At 36.8% G+C, this 20,667-nt stretch overlaps 1 protein-coding gene across 1 annotated transcript in view; it reads left to right on the plus strand.

The window, feature by feature from the left end:
* Nucleotides 1-20,667, plus strand: part of GlyRS (glycine--tRNA ligase) — a 192,785-nt gene that overhangs the window by 107,089 nt on the left and 65,029 nt on the right. The window contains exons 6-8 of the mRNA XM_090373175.1: nucleotides 3,304-3,380; nucleotides 7,554-7,699; nucleotides 20,148-20,297. Of these exons, the coding sequence (XP_090229301.1) occupies nucleotides 3,304-3,380; nucleotides 7,554-7,699; nucleotides 20,148-20,297 (373 nt within the window). The remainder of the gene's footprint in view (nucleotides 1-3,303; nucleotides 3,381-7,553; nucleotides 7,700-20,147; nucleotides 20,298-20,667) is intronic.

Here is a 20,667-nt window from a genome sequence, read left to right on the forward strand (position 1 = left end):
GGAGTAACTCCCCAACATTTGCTATACACGACAATGAAAATTATGTGAATGCGTACCGCAGAAAATTTGCAAATTGCATTTAAATCTACAAATGATTTAGTTGCAGATGAAACCCATGAAGTAGTTGCACAAGATTTATACCACGGATATCATTCTGAAGAACAATTAGCAAGTATGTGAAATAAAATTCATAAAATATCAGTGACTGAAACTTCAGGACTTCCATACATTCTACCATTATTTAAAGGAAAACCGTACATGATTACTACAAATATAGATGTGGTCGGTGGATTGGTAAATGGTGCAATCGGTACTTTAGCATATTTCGAATTTGAGGATGACGAATGAAATTTCCTGAGTCAAAAATAGGACATAACCTTCAATCTTGTTATAAACAATATGTGAAAGATAAACATTTACCTAAGTCAATCCGTACCTATTATAAAACGATCAACTATGATTACATTCAAGGACAATAGGAAAATAACAACATGTAGACGTACACAATTTCCTTTAGTATGTGCTTGTGCTTTGACTATACATAATCTCAAGTAGGCACCTTCGACAAAGTTGTATATAATTATGAGAAAGATCATCAACAGCAACTGTTATACATGGCGTTATCTCAAGTGACCTCATTGCAAAGTTTATATACAGTAAACCCCCACTATTCGCGGTATCTGTATTCGCGGTTTCGCGTATTCGCGATCGCTGATTTAATATAAAATGAAACCTAAAAAAATGTGAATTTTAAAGCGCCGTGAATATTTTCCGCCATAAAAAAAACATGGGCGTGGCTAAAATTATCTTCCCCGGTCAAAACAGCGTTCAGTGGGTGGGGGGAGAGGGGTGACAAAATCGCGAACGTGGATGTTTCTCGCTAATCCTTGTTCAGTATGTGTTATGTGCTTGTCATAGAAGGTTCGGTCGTTGGCGAAATTTTAATTTATTTTAATTCGTTTTAAAAATTTTAATTCGTTTTAATTTATATGCTTATAAATTGAATAAATCTATCAATTTATAAATTGATATGCTTACAAAAGTGATAAATCTACCGTTTTGCAGTGTAAAAACAGACTTTTTCGAGTGTGTTAATGGAAGAAAGTGCCTTTATTGTGGACAAGTTCTTTTTTACCCGTACAAAAATATGGCTACGAATAACAAGGGAAATGTGAAAATATCAAAGAAGGTGATGGCATTAGCGAATAAAATTGAGTTATTAGACAAAATTTCTAATGGTGAAAGTCTCTTCAGTGGCAAAACATTATAAAATCAATGAGTCAACGGTACGATCAATCAAAAAATCGGAAGAAAAAATCCGCCATAGCGTCAGTGAAAACGCGCTAATTGCATCAAAAATTTGCTCTGTAACTCGTGATGTTAAATGAGAAAAAAATGGAAAAGGCTTTAAATCTGTGGATAGAAGTCCGAACTCAAAATATAATTCCGTTAAGTTCACTCATCATTCGTGAAAAGGCAAAACTCCTTTATCAACACTTTAGCGAAACTGGTGATAGCACTGGCGGGATAAGTTTTTTTGCTAGCAAAGGCGCTGGTTTGAAAGATTTTGTTTGAAATTTCTAATAAATATTACATTTAATATTAAATTGTTTCTTATTTTCATTTCGATGCCATATGCTTGCATTTCACTATGTACTGTCTATGTACAGTCATATTATGAAGGTACATATAATACATACACATAGACAGAATTTTAGACTAGTTTTTCTTATATATTTCATACTTTGGAACGGAACTCCTTTATTACTATGGGAGCTATAACTCAGTATTCGCGTTTTCAGTATTCGCGACATTTCTCGGGAACGTAACCCCCGCGAATAGCGGGGGTTTACTGTATTACAAATCCCCACAATGATTTCACATTTCACCATGGCAAATCTACTAGTAATGTAGAACTTCGTGCTGAACTAGATCACTTGAAAAATAAGCTACCATCTCTACAGGATGCAAAATTTCATACAAAGTGGTATATCTATATTGTCAGTGAACGTACAAAGTTTACGGGCCCATGTTTAAGATATCAAAGTGAACACAATCTTACAGCAATCCAAAATATTGATATTGAGTGAAAGGTGGTTGGATAATGATGAACATATATTACTTAAACCATTCCAGTATGTGACTCAGTTTAAAAGGTCTGATGTTCATAGTGGTGGTGTTGCAATATATCAACGTGAAGTCTGAACTATCATTGGTACACCACATATTTTTGCACAACATAATAGCAGCAATGTGACTATCAGATGAAATTGGAGACATGTGGATCTTTGTGCAAATTCAATAATGAATCTGTTTTCATCATTGCCATAAACATCACTCCAGGGATGTCGTTAGATATAATTCAAAAATTCATAAACAAGAATTTGATGCCATATTCCATTGAAGGTGCAAAATTATTGTAATAGCCACTGGATCGTATACCTATAGTTCTTTCTGGTGATTTCAATCTAGAATTAAATTCTGAGGCTGGAAAGAAGTTTTGTAAATTTGTGAAAGATGTTTTCAATTTAGTTAAGTCAAATACTTTAGTAAATACTACACGTAATGGAACGACAGTCGATGGAGTATTCACTTGGAAATTAAAATCATTTGAGTGTCAAAATTATATATCTTATTTCAGTTACCATAGACCAATAATTTTAGTGTTATTATAATATATTTTATACAAATTATTTCATTGTACTGAAATTATTTTTTCACTAAAAATAATGCAGCAGTACTTTATTTCTTTATTTTACTGTACTAGTTTCATAATGAGTTCCTGCAGTAAAGACGTTTTTAATGACTGCCTGTGACATTATCAGTGACACTATCAGTCTCAGAGTAGAACGGCAGAAACTCATTATGTACCCGGTACATAATTTTCTGCTGTATTATTATAAGAATTAAAATTGTGTATCATTTAAAATCTTATGAGTAAATTTCATTGGTTTGATTTGCTACTTAAATTTATCTGCACGTAGTGGCTAATCCAAACACATTCATATTCAATTTTTTTTGCAAACTTTTGAGAGAATTACTTAAATGAAAATAATACATATTAAAAGCCACAGTGTTCTATTATAATATTAAAATATGCTTTGAGACTATACATTTAAAATTACTTGATGCATCTGCTGTAGAATTTCACACAGACCATTTATTCAAATGTTATCCAAACTAAAATTGGAGCTAGTCATTAGAGAGATTCAGATGATAGTTTACTATTTTAGCTTGGAAAGTTTTATTTCAAAAGTCTTTTCCAAATATGCCTTAATAGCCTCTGTATATGTTTAATTTCAGCACATTTAGAAAAGCTGATGACATTGAAAACAACCACATCAGATCAAAAAGCAGAGTATGAAGATATTATTGTGAAGGTAAGGTTTATTTTCTTCATTTTATTCCCTAATTGTTAGTTGTAATATGTATTGAGTGAATATCGCATAAAGCAGAAGGTTGAATTCCATGAAGATTCCATATAGTTATGTATTAGATTTATGATCTATACAAAGGGTACTAGGAAAGTTTTGCAATATGACGCAACAATGAATCACAGGAAGCTGCTTGTTGCTGCATGTTGAGACATGTTCATACGTGCATAGTAGCCGCCGCCCCAAGTCGATGGGCTCAGTTATTCATTAGTAGTGAGAGTGTAAAGTGCTTGCGATGGCATCGTGGTCACGAAATGAGATAAGGACAGTTTTGTGGTATAATTTCGTGCGTGGTTTAACCATAGACCAGTGCTTAGAAGAAATGACTCTTGTACTAGATGATGATTGTCCACATCGTACAACGATATTCAGGTGGTATAGAGAATTCCAAAGGGGAAATTTCACTCTGGAGGATTCTGAGAGGCCGGGAAGGCCACGAATGTCAGTTACGGAGGAAAACGTTACTGCTGTGAGGAAAATGCTTGACGAAAACAGGCGAGTGACCTACCAACAGATAGAGGATACTTTGGGCCTAAATGCACCAGCAATTCGTTCGATTCTGCAAGATCATTTGCACGTGAAGAAACTTTGTTCTCTCTGGGTGCCGCATCAACTGACTGAAGAGCAGATGACATGACGTGTGACTTGGTGCCAGGAGATGTTAAAAAAGTTTGATAAGGGACAATCTCGGTATGTGAACAACATCGTGACAGGTGACGAGACTTGGCTGTACTATTACGATCTGCCGACCAAGGCTGAAAACAAAGTTTGGGTCTTTGATGATGACGACACACCCGTAATTGTCAGAAAATCCCAATCTGTAAAGAAGAAAATGATAGCTGTATTTTTCAAATCGAGTGGAATTGTGGAACGTGTCGTTTTGGACACGCAGAAGACAGTCACAGCTAAGTGGTATACTGAACAATGCCTGCCTAAAGTCATTGGATCTATGAAGAACCTGCGGCCAAAGTCAAGAATGGACACCTGGTACCTCCATCACGATAATGCTACAGCTCGCCGCGCCAAAGCCTGCACCGAATATTTGACCACGACAGGACTGAAACTTCTCGAGCACCCTCCCTACAGTCCAGACCTTGCTCCCTGCGACTTTGCACTGTTCCCGCATGTGAAAATGAAGCTAAAAGGGAGGCGGTTTTCCAGTGATGAGGACCTTCTACGGGCTTGGGACAACGAGTGTGCTTTACTCCCTAGTGAAACTTGGTAGAACTGGTTTAAAGATTGGTTTCGGAGGATGGAGAGGTGTATTGAATGTAGAGGAAATTACTTTGAAAAAATTAAATAAACAAAGCTGTATTGCAAAACTTTCCTAGTACCCTTTGTAGAAGTGAAATCTGTAGTTGGTCATATGAATATGATATGATGTCAAAGTAAAGCATGTTTTGGGGGGGGTAACACCTCTGTATAAATTAACGATAATTATAACAATGACATTTAAACAACAAAAACTTTAAAATCCACTAATACCTTGGAGCTTTCAGTATGTTTGTGGATTTTATCAACCATGAATTTTGCTTTAGCGCTCAACCTTAATACCAGAGCAAAATCTTAATTTGGTATCTATAACCAGTGACTTGTGCAAATCATCCTCCCTCCATATGTAGAAACCATAAACTGCCTAGGAGCATACAGAACACCAGTGTTCATCTTACCGAAGAACTACAGTTTTGAACATGAGACAAATGCAGATTTCCCTATCCTGGTATTTATGTTATTCAGAGGAATAAATCTGCTGCTTTTCTGATGAAAAAAGCTTTTTTGTGGTATCTATGTAAATCATCTACAATATAGAACCTCTTGAAGAAATTTGATGATTTTCTTCCTATAAATTATATGCCACATGAATTTTCTATGGTCCACCACATAATTAGCTTTAACATGATCCTCAGATAGTCTTTAAACCTATACATGCACCTTCTCTCCTATGCCGTGGCAGATCCAGAAAAAAATGACAGGAGGGGCACCATTTTGTGCCTTGTTTGTGCACAAACAAGGCACAAAATAATACACAGAACAAAACAAATATGACACTCAAACATAATGTGACAGGTGGACAGGCACACAGCAGTAGTCTGTATTGCTTTAAAGTAAACATTATGCATTTTGCTGCAAACTCCATGGCTCCTCGATCTAGATTGCCGATGACATTGGCATCAGTGTTGACAACTGTGGTCACTTGAAAATAGCTGAGCCACAGTGCAAAAATAGATAAAATCCTATGTTAATAATGAAAAAAAAAAAATTGTTTTTGTAGCTGAAGGGAATTTAAAGTTGGTGTATATTCTCCGGAAAACGAGAGGGGACATGTACCCCAGTGCCCCTACCCTGAATCTGTCACTGCTCCTATGTATTACTCCCAGTGTTCTGGGTATTTAATTTCTTGTGCTATTCCACTTGTGCTGTCTATGAGGAATACAATTCTTCACCCTTGATACAAGGGCAAAATCGATTTAGTCACCAATGTGGTTTTGGTGGTTTTAAGTCAGGACCAGGCTGCTCCTTCTAGTCTTACTATTATCGAGAGGTGAACAGTCAGAGAGCTGGGACAAGATGATAGTAATAATATTCGCCATATAGTGCAAGGAAGCCACAAGCTTTTGCTGCAAAAATAACACAAGTAGACACGAAAATACAAATTATATGCTTCCCTTCTCACATAGGTAACTATCCAATGGACCTTTGAATTTATTCAAACTTTTGTTAGTTATTGGCACATCAGCTTGTGTGGCCATAATGCACCTCCCCAAAATTTTTGCATTTTACTGTGATCCAAGCCCGGGGTGGGATTCGAACCTGTGACCTTTGGGTTTGCCAGGCAGGCACTTTACCCACCTGGCTAGCCCGGTTGGTGTGAAAGTTACAGAGTACTGTTTTTATGCTCATGGCAGACAAAATAAAGTTAACTCAACAAGGTGTATTATAATTTAAAAAAAAAAAATCTTTAATTTGTTAGATGATGGAACTGTGCTGAAAGATTGTACTTGGGACTCATAAGTTGGCAGTTCCACTCATATTCACTGTTTCATTTGAGGGCACTCCTGGCTATGCACTGCCTAAATACTTGTCTAATTTATCTCCATAAATAATCACTATTGTACCATGTGAATTTTTTTTTTTTTTTTTTTAGTTAGTTTGTTCAGCCTATTGACTAAATACACTATACAGTTAGGTAACATTTCAGGAACCTTGGCTGTAAGCCACCTGTTATTTGTTTTCATTGGACTTTTGTTTAGTTACAGCTACCTAATATATTTAATCAATGGGTTCTACTAAATTAACTTAAAAAAAATAACAAATAAATAAATAAACTCACGTGGCATAATAGTGGTTATTTAGAGAGATAAATTCCATGGAAAATCACTACATAGCATCCTTTCCTAACTACTTGTCTAAGTGAACAACTAATCTGAGCTTAGCTGTGTCATGTGACCAAGGAACTGTCAAAGGTTTCAGAACATGAATTAATGAAGGTAATAATTATAATAGCTTTGTTAATTCTTAATGGAAATAACCCACAAAGTAAATGACTCTAACAGATGGAGACCACTGTTGGATTATGTCATCATTTTAGTAGAAGAAATATAGTTGTCTGTAATCGTGTTGGTCCTCATTCTAGTTTGTGTGTAATTAAAGTAGCAGGAAAGGTATTGTAAAGCTAAGAAGTAAAGCTGTTTTTTTGTTATTGCTCTTTTTGTTTATTTCACTTACATCTATTTGTTTCCATTTTCCCATTTAAAGGAGACCTACCATCTTACTGGCATTTTGAAGTTTTGCTCTTTCTTACACTTACTCTGTTTACTTTATATGTGGAAAGACTTATTTATCACCTAAAAATTTGGTAAACTTTTTCTAGCTTTATTTCCTATTTAGTCAGTAACTGAAAAAATATCACATACCCTGAGTATTTTGTATGTTATTTTTTCTTCACATAAACAGTCATACCAGCCTACATACAGTTTACAGATATAGATAATAGATTTCGTATGTCTTGATACTAATCCAGAGTAACCCAAATCAGTTTAGTATGCATGCTTTTTTATCTCTCATTTCATTTTTTTAAACCTTGTTTAGTTTTGTTATTATTATTATTATTTTTTTTAGCTTGATGGAATGACAGAGAAAGATATGACTGATGTTTTGCGAAAGTTTAACATGAAGTCTCCAATTACTGGGAATGACCTTTCAGAGCCTGTTGAATTTAATCTCATGTTTAGCACTTTAATAGGACCATCAGGACAAGTTAAAGGGTAAGAATCTTTAATGTTTTTCATTTCTTTATTTAAAACTAGCTGGTTGTATGGATAGTGCCCAGATTTCTTAAATTTACAACTGCACCAAATATCCATATATATAATACTCACACATATAGAGTAATTTTTCCTTTGATGTTATTCCTATTTGTTAATTCTTTATCCATTACTTATTTAATAATACATTTTAGCAAATGTCGTAATGGTTTGTCATCTGATTAATAATACTGGTGCATTGCTTTTTTTGCTGTTGAGTAGCATTTACTTTTCCACCAATCTCTCTCTCTCTCTCTCTCTCTCTCTCTCTCTCTCTCTTGCAGAAAAACTTAAATTTAGACTTATATCATGAAGGAATCCTCCCATAACTATTAAGTTTTCACAACTATGCCAATGCATACAGGAGGTATATTCAAGTTTCAGGACAGAAGTGAATTATAGTAGGTAGGTTGGAGCTTGCTGTACCTAACTAGACATGCACATCCTTGCACAAAGTTACCATATTTATGACCCTTCTATTGAAGTTTGATGATTGGTTATAGAAACCTTTAGTTGCTGTTAGACTTGTGGAACAGGTGAAAATAATAGGTCTAGACGAGAATGCGGTGCACTGAAGGTTTGAAAGTGGGGAAGAAATGGATATTCGGTGTTAGTCAGCACTGACTAGAAATTTGATGGACCATAGTTTTAATTCATTAAATTGAAAATGCTTTAATGAAGATTGTTAAATTCAGATAAAGAATGCAGATTATTTATTAGTATGCTTGATAACATAATATGTTTAAATATATTGGGGCTTGCTCCCTTACATTAGGCAATATCCTGAGGTACAACTTTTAGGATGCACAATTTTCACAAAAAAAAAGTCAGAACCAGGGAAGGCATTCCAGATTTAAGGTTTGCTATAGAACCTGAAACCATTACCTTGTGTACTGAAGCAGCCTTGCTTGCATTACAACTTTTTTTTATTGCAATTATAATTTTTTTTAAATTTACTAATAAAGTTTTTGAAGTTACAAAGCAAGTTCTTCTCCCATACAAATTAACTGTTCATTGCATTATACTGTAAACTGTTGTAGTGAATAGTACCTTGTGCTGTGGTACTGTATTGGTACAAAAGCATAAATATTAATGAATTGGAAATTTACATCAATGATCCATAAAGGATCTTCAAAATTGCTTCTATTAGGATTCATAAATTTCAAAATAAATGAGGAGAAATAGATTGCTGAAAAGAAAAATCAACGAAGTATTATAAGATTAAATAAATACAAGCATTGACAGACTATATAGTTTGTGCAGTGGATATATTAAGATCTGAGATGGAGACCACTGTTGGATTATGTCATCATTTTAGTAGGACAAATATAGTTGTCTGTAATCGTATTGGTCCTCATTCTAGTTTGTGTGTAACTAAAATAGCAGGAAAAGCATTGTAATATTACGATAAAAAATGTGTAGTTTAATTTCTAGGTGGATAACTCCTACAAAGAAAACAATTTCATGTCATGTTTTCCATTTCGGTTTTTTTTTGGGCTGATGCTACAGAAGCTTGCTTTTATGCATCATATGCCTCTACACAAGCTTCTGTAGCATCAGCCAAAAAAAAAAAAAAAAAAAAAAACCAAAGTGATAAAAGAAATTTGTGAATGATGGCATTCACAATATCAAAGGAAGTGCACCCAGTTAATATAGATGAACAGTGCTCTGTTGAGTCAGTTTGGTGTGAGATAAGCACTGCGAAAGGAAAAATAAGAGTAGGAGTGTGTTATAGGCCTAATGACTTGAATGAGTACAATGAACAATTGTACAGAGAAATAGAGTGGGCCAGTAAATCAGAATGTCTTATAATGGGGGATTTTAACTTCCCAGATATTGACTGGAACTTGTGGGTTGGTCACTCACACACTAGTCAGACTTTTGTGGAGTTATTGGATGATTGTTTTCTGCAGCAGCATGTTCGAGAGGCAACCAGAGAAAGTAAAACTCTTGATCTGGTTATCAGCAGTGATCATTCGTGTATTAAGAATTTGCAGATAAAGGAACCACTAGGTGGCAGTGATCACAGTGTGCTGAAGTGGGATTTACTCAAAGAGGTAACTACCGTCAGGGGTAAAGGAAAGGGTTTTTGCTTCCGTAAAGGGGAGTACAGTGGTCTCAGACAGTTTTTAAATTCTGTACAGTGGGATCAACTGACGATGTTACAAACAGTAAATTCTAAGTGGGAAGCATTCAAAGAATTAATCGTGGAAGCGACTAGACTTTATATACCGATTAAGAAATATCGTTCAAGGTTTAGGCCTAAATGGTTATCAAATGAACTAATGAGACTCGTGACAGAGAAGAAAAATGCATGGGATGCATATAAATTATCAGGTGACGCAGAAGCCTGTGGCAGATATAAGCTAGTCTGTAATCAGGTCACAAAGGAGGTTCGGCAGGCGAAGGCGGATTACGAGAAATCTTTGGCAAAAGATGCTAAGAAAAACAGCAAGGATTTCTTTACTTATATAAACTCTAAAAGGAAGGGGATGAATATGATTGGTCCACTTGACATTGATGGTTCGACTGTTGATGATCCTGCTCAGATAGCAAACAAACTGAATGAGTATTTTGCATCTACATTCACACGTGAGGAATTATTACAATTTGAAAATGGAAGAAGGTTATCAAATTGTAGCAGTGTGCTTAATGATTTTGTAATAACTGAGAGCAAAGTGGAGGAGAAATTGTTGAAGTTAAACATAAGAAAGGCACCTGGGGTGGATGGGATCTATCCAGGTATTTTAAAGGAGGCGGCAAAGCAACTAAGCAAACCCTTAGCCATAATTATGAGAGCATCCTTGGACTCAGGAGAGGTTCCCACGGAGTGGAGATGTGCAAATGTATCCCCAATTCACAAAGGGGGATCGAAGGGTGACACGAGTAATTACAGACCAGTTAGTTTAACTTCTGTTCCGGGTAAAATAATGGAGTCGCTGGTTAAAGATGCATTGCAGGATCATCTAGACAAGACTGCAGCAATAATTCAAACACAGCATGGGTTTGTTAAGGGAAAGTCTTGTCTGAAAAATTTGATAGGATATTATGATGTGATTACAAAGGAACTGGATGCAAAAAATAATTTTGATATCATATATTTGGATTTCAGGAAAGCTTTTGACACTGTTGCGCATGGAAGACTATTGTACAAATTGGAGCAGAATGGTATTAAGGGTAAGTTGCTACAATGGATAAAAGGATGGTTAAGTGGGAGAAGACAGAGGGTGGTAATCAATGGGTGCTGCTCTTCGTGGACTAATGTTATTAGTGGAGTCCCACAGGGTTCGGTGTTGGGTCCACTGTTGTTTTGTGTATTTATCAATGATATTGATGAAGGTATATCAGGCTTAATGCCGAAGTTTGCAGATGACACAAAGGTTGGCAGGGTTGTTAATGACAGTAATGGCAGTGTGCTACTGCAACAGGATCTAGATAATTTGGGCAGATGGGCTAAGAAGTGGCAACTGAAGTTCAACCTTGACAAATGCAAAGTACTGCATATGGGTAGAAGTAACCCCAGAGAAACGTACCAACTGTGTGGTACTACACTTAAGGTGGTAGAAAATGAAAAAGACCTGGGAGTAATTGTGCAGTCAGATATGAAGTTTTCTGAGCAGTGTAGACAGGCTGCTAGGGCGGGTCATGGGGTTTTGTCAATGATATATAGGAATTTTGCTAGCAGGGAAAAGGAGGTGATTGTCCCTCTGTATAAGGCAATGGTCAGGCCACGCCTTGAGTACTGCGTACAGGTCTGGAGGCCTCATTTTAGGAAGGATGTAGATTTGCTTGAGCGTGTACAGAGAAGAGCAACACGATTGGTGAGGGGGAATGAAGGGATTCTCTTACCAAGAGAGGCTTAAGTTCTGCAAATTGCAGTGGCTGGAGACTAGGCACCTGCGTGGTGATCTGATTGAGGTCTATAAGGCCTTGAATGGGTTGAGCACGCTGAATTCTGATGGGATCCTTCCACTTGTTCAGATTACCAACCTACTGGGACATAAGTTCAAATTAAGAAAGGACAGATGTAGAATAGATGTGCGGAAATTTGCCTTTAGCCAGCGGGTGGTTAATTGCTGGAACAAACTTCCATCTGTCGTTGTAGAAGTTGATAGGTTAAATAAATTTAAGGAGGAACTGGACAGGCATTTGGAGGGAATGGTGTGATTTTTTTTTTTTTTTTTTTTTTTTTGGCTGATGCTGCATAAGCTCCTACACTTGCTTTCTTGCATCATGTGCCACTACTACTACTACTACTACTACTACTACTACTACTACAAATAGAAACTAAAGTGGGTTACACAACATGATATAGAAGTTTGACAGGATGAGAAGTTTGTCTCTGGGCCATTGCAGAAGAAAGCAACCCGTTGCTGAGGGTATATATCACAGTTTTGTTGCACTGACTGATATTGCCATGCATAATTCATACTTATTCCCTAGTAAGAGAGAAATTGCTACACATACGAACCTGTCCGCTATATGAAAAGGCTGGCAAAACATGTTACGCTTGTATCCATTAAATTACACGTAATACAGCTGTTGATTCCAGATGATCCAGAGAAATATTCTGGATATTGTTCTTCAGTTCCTGGTTGGGCTGGAGGTGGATAAAGTAAGTAATTGGGCTTGGAATGTACTGTGGGCAAACAAGGTTATGCTTACAATTGAAGAGTAAAAGTCAGCACCCAAGATAGAGGGGGGACATCATATCTCCATATTGTCAATTAAATTCCACACCATTCCTCATGTGTGTCACTATGGTTTCATCACCATATTCATTACAGGATCCATCTGTTTTTTGAGGAGGTTCAATGACATGTTCCTGTCACAAAGCCAAGAAAGCATAGTGGAAACACTGATGAAAACTTTGCCTTTCCAAAGTAAATGAAAAATAAATTTGAGCACAGGCTGCCTCAGAAACCTGCAAAATGGAACAGTTGTTACATGTAAATTAGTATTAGTAATTAATGTTAAAAAAGACAACAAATAATGCAAGGAAGCAAGCTTATATAACATCAGGCCAAAAAAAAAAAAAAAAAAAAAAACTGCATACCTTATCTGACTATCTCTTCTGATAGTTTTTCGAATTCTTTAAATTTATTAAAACTATCCACCTCCAAAACACCAGATGGAAGTTTGTTACAACCATCAATCACTCTCTGGCTGATAGCAAATTTCTGCATTTCTGTCCTGCAGCCATCCTTTTTAAATTTAAATTTATGTCTTCCTTATGTATGTCATCTGATCAAGGGCTAGGATGTAATTAGTATTTAATTTACTCAGTCATTTAAGGCTTTAAAACATTTCAACTGGATCTCCTTGCAGGTGCCCAGTTTCCAGATGCATTTGCAGAACTGAATCTTTTCTTGGTAAGGGTACCCTTTTGTGTCTCTGACTAATCTTGTTGCTCTTCTCTGCACCCTTTCCAACATATCCGCCTCCTTCCTAAAATGAGGTTTCCATACCTATATGCAATACTCAATATTCAGCCTAACCATTACCTTATATAACAGCATGATCGCCTCCTTATCTCCGTTCACAAAATTCCTGTACATCATTGATAGAATCCCGTGAGCTGTCCTAGCAGCCTGTCTGAATTGCTCGGAGGACTTAATGTTTGATTGTATAATTACCTTGTCCAATACTTTGAGTATGGTACCACCCAATTGGTATAGTATTCCAAGGTAACTGCTTCCCATATGCAGCAACCTCAGAAATTTAACCATTTTACTTTACCATTTTGTCACCGCCTGCACATTTGCTCACTGTGTTGCAAGTTCCTCCTTTAATAGAAATCAGCCCACCTGGCTTATATAGGTCTTGTTGCAGCTTCATATCCTGATTTCCACCTTCCAACCTTTGTATTATCTGCAAACTTTACATTATGCTTGATATGTCTTCATCGATATCATTAATAAATATTGAAAACAATAAGGCAGCCAATACTGAACTGCAGGAGACTTCACTAATAACATTAGTACAAGAAGAGCAGTACAAATTAATAACTGCTCTCCACCTTCTGCCACTTAACCATCCCTTTATTCACAACAGTAACTTGTCTCTAATGCCATGTTGCTCCTGTTCATATAGCAGCCTTTCATGTCGGACAGTATCAAAAGCTTTGCTGAAATCTAAGTGTATGATGCCAAAGTGTATGGTTTTTTTTTTTATATATCCAGTTCCTTTTTTACAGTGTTGTAGTAGCTAATTGAATTCATAATAATACAAGATCTTCCTTTAACAAATCTGTGCTGTGATTTTTTTATTTATTTTTATTTTTTTTTTTATGAAAACCCCAAACACGAGAGGTATTAGAACCTACAGTACAGCAAACCCCCGCTATTCGCGGTATCTGTATTCGCGGTTTCGCGTATTCGCGATCGCCGATTTAATATAAAATGAAACCTAAAAAAATGTGAATTTTAAAGCGCCGTGAATATTTTCCGCCATAAAAAACATGGGCGTGGCTAAAATTATCTTTCCCGGTCAAAACAGCGCTCAGTGGGTGGGGGAGAGGGGTGAAAAAATCGCGAGCGTGGATGTTTCTCGGTAATCCTTGTTCAGTATGTGTTAGTCATGGAAGGTTTCGTCGTTTACTTTTAATTTATATGCTTATAAACAATAAATTTATCAATTTATAAATTGATATGCTTCCAAAAGTGATAAATCTACCGTTTTGCAGTGTAAAACAGAGTTTTTCGAGTGTGTTAACGGAAGAAAGTGACTTTATTGTGGACAAGTTCTTTCTAACCCCTACAAAAATATGGCTACGAATAAAAAGAGAAATGTGAAAATATCAAAGAAGGTGATAACATTAGCGAATAAAATTGAGTTATTAGACAAAATTTCTAATGGTGAAAGTGTCTCCTCAGTGGAAAAACATTATAAAATCAATGAGTCAACGGTACGATCAATCAAGAAATCGGAAGAAAAAATCCGCCGTAGTGTCCGTGAAAACGCGCTAATTGCTTCAAAAATTTGCTCTGTAACTCGTGATGTTAAATTAGAAAAAATGGAAAAGGCTTTAAATCTGTGGATAGAAGACCGAACTCGAAATAAAATTCCGTTAAGTTCACTCATCATTCGTGAAAAGGCAAAACTCCTTTATCAACACTTTAGCGAAACTGGTGATAGCACTGGTGGGACGTTTTTTTTTTGCTAGCAAAGGCGCTGGTTTGAAATTTCTAATAAATATTACATTTAATATTAAATTGTTTCTTATTTTCATTTCGATGCCATATGCTTGCATTTCACTATGTACTGTCTATGTACATAGTCATATTATGAAGGTACATATAATACATACATAGACAAAATTTTAGACTAGTTTTTCTTATATATTTCATACTTTGGAACGGAACCCCTTTATTACTATGGGAGCCATAACTCAGTATTCGCGTTTTCGGTATTCGCGACATTTCTCAGGAACGTAACCCCCGCGAATAGCGGGGGGTTTACTGTACTTAGTTCTGTGCTTGGGTTGGAGGTTGAGAAGACGAAATAAGATATTGTTTACATTAGACTTGAACTTCTGTAGACTATAATTTTCAGGAAATACGTATAAAGGAAGGTTCCAGAAAACGGCAGTTGAATGAATTAACAAGGAAGATGAAAAGTTCGTTCTGTGAGTTTGAAGTTTGACAGTAAATGGATGTTTGCTGGTGGCAGCACATGTTCAGACTGTTTTGAAAGAGAGAGTGGGAATTATAGAAACAAATTCGGTAGAACAGTGCCCATGGAAGTATCTGTAGAAAAAGCATGCAGCAGAAACAGTACATCTATGAGACAGAGAGTAGAAAGACTCTGTTAGAGATGAGTCATTAATTAACCTAACTGCCCTCTTCTGAATGGAATCAAGAAGCCTGAGAGAGGTTTTGGGGGCACCACCCCAGATGTGGGAACAATATTCCATGGCAGGGCGGATTTGCGATTTATACAGAGTGAGCAGCTGTTTGGGAGAAAAGTAACGCCGAGAGCGAAAGAGAAAACCAAGTTTTTTAGATGCAGAGGAAGAAGCAATATTTGTAATGTGCTTGTGCCAAGAGAGATTAGAAGTCAGGGTAATCCCCAAAAGAGATATAACATCATGGCCTAGAAATCTGAGTGTCACCAAAGATAAGCATAGGAGCAGAAGAATCCTTTTTGTGTTAGAAGGATTGAAATCAACTAAGTTGTCTTTACCCCACTGGAGAATTACCTGGAGATTGGCATTTAAGGAATTCGTAGCAGATATTCAAGAAGTTGAAGTTGATTGAGCAGGGCAAGGTTTCTCAAACTGGAAAGCGGAATTCAATTTGCTATCATCAGCAAAACTATGGATAGGATTTCCGGTCAATGGAAGAAGATCATTAATATACAAGAGGAAAAGAGAGGAGGAAAGAACAGAACCTTGGGGGACACCAGCATTAGTGGAGAAGTTAGAAGACAGAGAGCCATCTACCATCACCCTCAGTGAGCGATCAGAGAGAAAACTGGATAACCAATTACAAAAACAATTGGAAAACCATAAGATGGAAGCTTGTTTAGAAGACCTTTATGCCAAACACAACTGAAAGCCTTTGTGATGTCAAGAGCAACTGCTTGTGTTTCACCAAACTTTTCCATTGAATTTGTGATAAATGAGTAACATAAGCCAGAATATCACAAGCGGATCAACACTGACAGAATCTATACTGGCAATTGTTGGTCAGACGGAAGGTTTCTAGGTAGTTTAAGAGTTGGCAGTTAATTGATTTCTCCATTACTTTAGAAAGAGTAGAAGCAATTGCAATGGGACAGTAATTGGATGGGAGGGATTTGTCACCCTTTTTAGGAACTGGCTGGATATGAGCAAATCTCCAAGCAGAAGGAAAAACACCTTTGGAATAAGAAAGTGAAAAAAGGCGGCAAAGAACGGGAGTAAATTCAGGAGCACAGGTTTTGAGAAAAAGCGGAGAAATACCATCAGTACCTGGAGCTTTCTTAGCATCAAGATTTGTCAAAATGCTTCTAACATCCTTTTGATGGAAAACCACAGGAGGCATTGAATGGAGCGTGTTGGGAATGGTGGGAGATCTTTTACCAAGATCATTAATACATGAGTTGGAAGGAAAATGGGATGCTAGCAGGTCAACTTTATTCTTGGCTGAAGTGATAATAGAATAATCTGGGTTTGACAGTGGTGGGAGCAGAGATGGGCAAAATTTGCAGCCAGTAGCTTTGGCAAGAGACCAGAATACTCAGCTAACATTAGGGAAAGAAGCAGGTTTTCTACTCGTAGCCTGTTCAAAATCTAGTTTGAACTGATTAATAACTGCTTTACAATTGTTGCGAGCTTTGTAGGCAGAAAATGAAACTGAAGAATTGGAAACAAGCCAATTACAATATGCAACATTCTTCTCTTGAACAGCCTTAGCACATTTATTGGAAAACCAAGGTTAGAAGTTTTGAAACAGTAGTCCAACCAAGGAAAAGAAGAAAATAAACCTTGCAGGTCATCCCATTTTGAATTCTTGTAATGCCAAACAACATGAGATTGGAAATAGCCATGAGATAAAGTCTTCATTGGAGAAGAGACAATTACCAAGTTGTGATCTGAGGTGCCTAAAGGACCATTCACTTCGACCCTGTACTTAGAAGGGTTATTTGTGAGAAAAAGATCAAGTGTGTTGGCTGTATGGTTAGGATTATCCAGTATTCTTATAGGTAAATGAACAATCTGTACAAGGTCATTAGTAACTGCAGAAGCTTCAGCATCTTGACCAGCTGGGTCGGTGTGACTAGAAAACGGAAGCCAGCTGGAGTTGTGAATGTTGAAATCACCAAGGAAAATGACCACAATATTAGGAAAGTTGGACTGGAGAAAGTCAAGTTGCAAAGAGAGGAAGTCGAAGAGCTCCAAATGATTAATGGAGTTGGGAGAACGATAGAGACAACAGATGAATTTGACAGGATGGGGTAGAGAGATTTTTAAGCCAGAAGAGATTCCAAATTACCAAGTCTCTGACAGGGAATAGCGGAATGGACATATGCCCAAGTACAGCCTTTGAGGCAAAAAGAATCATAGAGTGAATAATTTGGGCAACTGAGATGAGCAGTGATTGAATCAACCAATAACTGAGATTCTGTCAGAAAAAGTACATGAGCTGTGGCAGACTGTAAGTGGAAAAGGTAGATCGTTGAGATTGGAACTGAGACAACGTATATTTGTGAATTAAACTAGGAGGTGTTTAGGTTTAGATCTTTTAGCAGATAAACTTGCTCTATTAGTTTGACAATTCGTGTTGTATTCAATAGTAAGAAAAGGTGGGGGGGGGGGTGACATGCTGTATGAAGTAATGAAATTTTTGGATATGGTGTACCCATGGTAAGAATATACCCAGATTCTTGACATAACATTGCCTCGACCATGGCCCCCACATACACACTACTTGGACTCCCTCCAGTCACTATCTGGCGGAGTAGAGGTAGCAAGATTATACACTAGCTGATCCGGAAGCCTCCTAGAGAGTTACCAACAGGTTCGGTCCAGTGTACTAACTAGCGGCCAGCCTGCGAACACCGTTTTAGAGCTGTACCCTTGAAATGTAAGGAAGTTTGGATCTCGTCCTGGTGTTCATCATAACCTGAAAGGCGCCTCCGTAGCCAGGTGGGAAGGAGCAGCAGTGCTTCTTGATTAGACCGGGGTTCAAGCCCGTCACCACCAAATACGGAGGATGTGGAAAGGTCAGGGAATGACCACCGCATATCCCTGAACAATATGGCCTTAGTTGCTAATGCTCCTAAAAACCAAATAACTAACTAATAACCTCAAAAGATATCAGTCATACTGCATGATGAAAGTGATATGGAAGGGTTGACCAGAACTTAGCTCTGGAGACTAAACATGGGTTCCCCCACTTCAAGCCTTCAATAAGCAAAGTGGTGGTATTGTGCCGGTTGATTGAGTGTCATCTACTACCTAGTATTGGTAACACAGAGAGGCGGAATTCCTCCATGTGTGGGCGCCACACCTCAACCCCTACTTTCGTTGGTTCACGCCTGGATTCTGGATTGTCACCCACAGTGTGCTTGTGCATGGGGGGGGTTATAACCAGGATTACCAACAGTCCCACCATCGTGAAGGTGCAAGCAGAGGATTTGGCTGTTACAGACTCTCCAGAATTCGCCAAAATTGGGTCCACTTGACTTGAGTATCACCCGAATATCAGTTTCATCAGTGTTTTAGACTCCCAGGTAGCAAGCACAGCTTGTCTGGCATATCTGATAGAATGTCTGCGACAACCTCAAGAACCGATTACCATATAACTGCATTTCTGTCAAGATGATCCCCCAATACTTCAACCATTGATTCTATTATTTTCCTTGAACAGAAGTTAAGCTTACAGGTCTATTCACTTCAATTACTGACTTCCTTCTCTGATCTCCCTTTACAAATTGGGGAGATATTTGCTCATTTCTAATCCACAGGGACCTTCCCCCTGATTCCAAAGATGCTCTCATAATAATGGCTAAAGGTTTACTAACCTCTTTCACTGCTTTTAATATAATTGGATAGATTTCATCATTCTCTAGGTACTTTATTTACTTTTAAGCTTCAATAGTTTCTCTTCCTGTTATTGTCATTACATTTAATATTTTAAAAATGTATTTCCTAATGTTTAATGAAAAATAAATTTCACACTTTTACATGAAAAAAATGTGATGCATTTGGGGGGGGGGGGATTATTTATCCATCCTCCTTCCTGGAAGCCACTCAGCTGCTGCAGCTTTCTTTAGAATATAGATGAGATTGTTCTGGCATCTTTTATAGCCACTGCTTTTGCTTTTTAGTATAGCTCACAAAGTTGATTTTGCCATGATGAACTGCTTTGTGTCATCTATGTGTCTTTTAGTGGAATATGCTTCCCTCAAAATTTTAACTTTTTCATTCAAAGAACACTACTGCCATTTGTATTCATGCACCACTCACATAGATTTAGCACTTTTAAAGAAGGAAAAAAAATGAGCACCACATAAGCCCAATAAATGGTCCAGTTGTGGAACTGTGAGTGTTCTGTACCTTGCATTTATAATATGTTAGGCAGTATTCATAATACTGTATCTTTGGGTTGTTTTGTGTTTGCTGTATTGAAAAATAAGCTAAAAATCTCCATTTCTTTTTAATATTCAATAAACTGAAATGTTCATTATCTGAAAATATTTAACATATAGGAATTTTACATAGACTTTCTGGAAAATTTATAAAAATGAAAGTTTCTCTACAGTTCAGTATAATGATATTTACTGTAACCCTCTTGTTGTTTGATAAGTTCTAGCTTCTAAATCACATTTTATAATTAGTTATTTGTTAATAAGATTTTAGTGATTTTTTAAAGTTTTTGTAATGATAGCATTAATACTTAAAAGAAACATGCTTTCTTTATAGATATTTACGACCTGAAACTGCTCAAGGTATATTTGTTAACTTTAAAAGGTTATTAAATTTTAATCAGGGTAAACTGCCCTTTGCTGCAGCTCAGATTGGTAATGCCTTCCGTAATGAAATATCTCCACGTTCTGGACTGATCCGAGTAAGGTAAATATAGAAATTTTAATTATATTATGTTTGATATTAATAAAATTTTTATAAAGCTAATGATTTTAATTAAGGACTAAGTAGGAAAATTTTGGTAATTTGGTTTTTATAAAAGTTGTGTGAAGCTGTCTTTCTTTCTTTTTCTTCCCCATCCTAACTGTCATGTATTATATCCACTGAAACTTACATTCCTAGATCTACATTTGCCACTTTACCATTTTGTCACTGCCTGCACATTTGCTCACCATGTTGCAAGTTCCTCCCTTAATAGATTTAAGCCATCCGTGCCTTTCAAGGTGGGAGAGTTTTCTGTATTTCTGAGTTTTTGTTCTGCTATGATGCCATTGCTTGATGCATCTCATCATTAGTT

This window comes from Mastigoproctus giganteus, chromosome 5 (genome assembly GCF_048544385.1).
Source record: "Mastigoproctus giganteus isolate SK-2022 chromosome 5, ASM4854438v1, whole genome shotgun sequence".
In the NCBI taxonomy this organism is placed as follows: Eukaryota; Metazoa; Arthropoda; class Arachnida; order Uropygi; family Thelyphonidae; genus Mastigoproctus; species Mastigoproctus giganteus.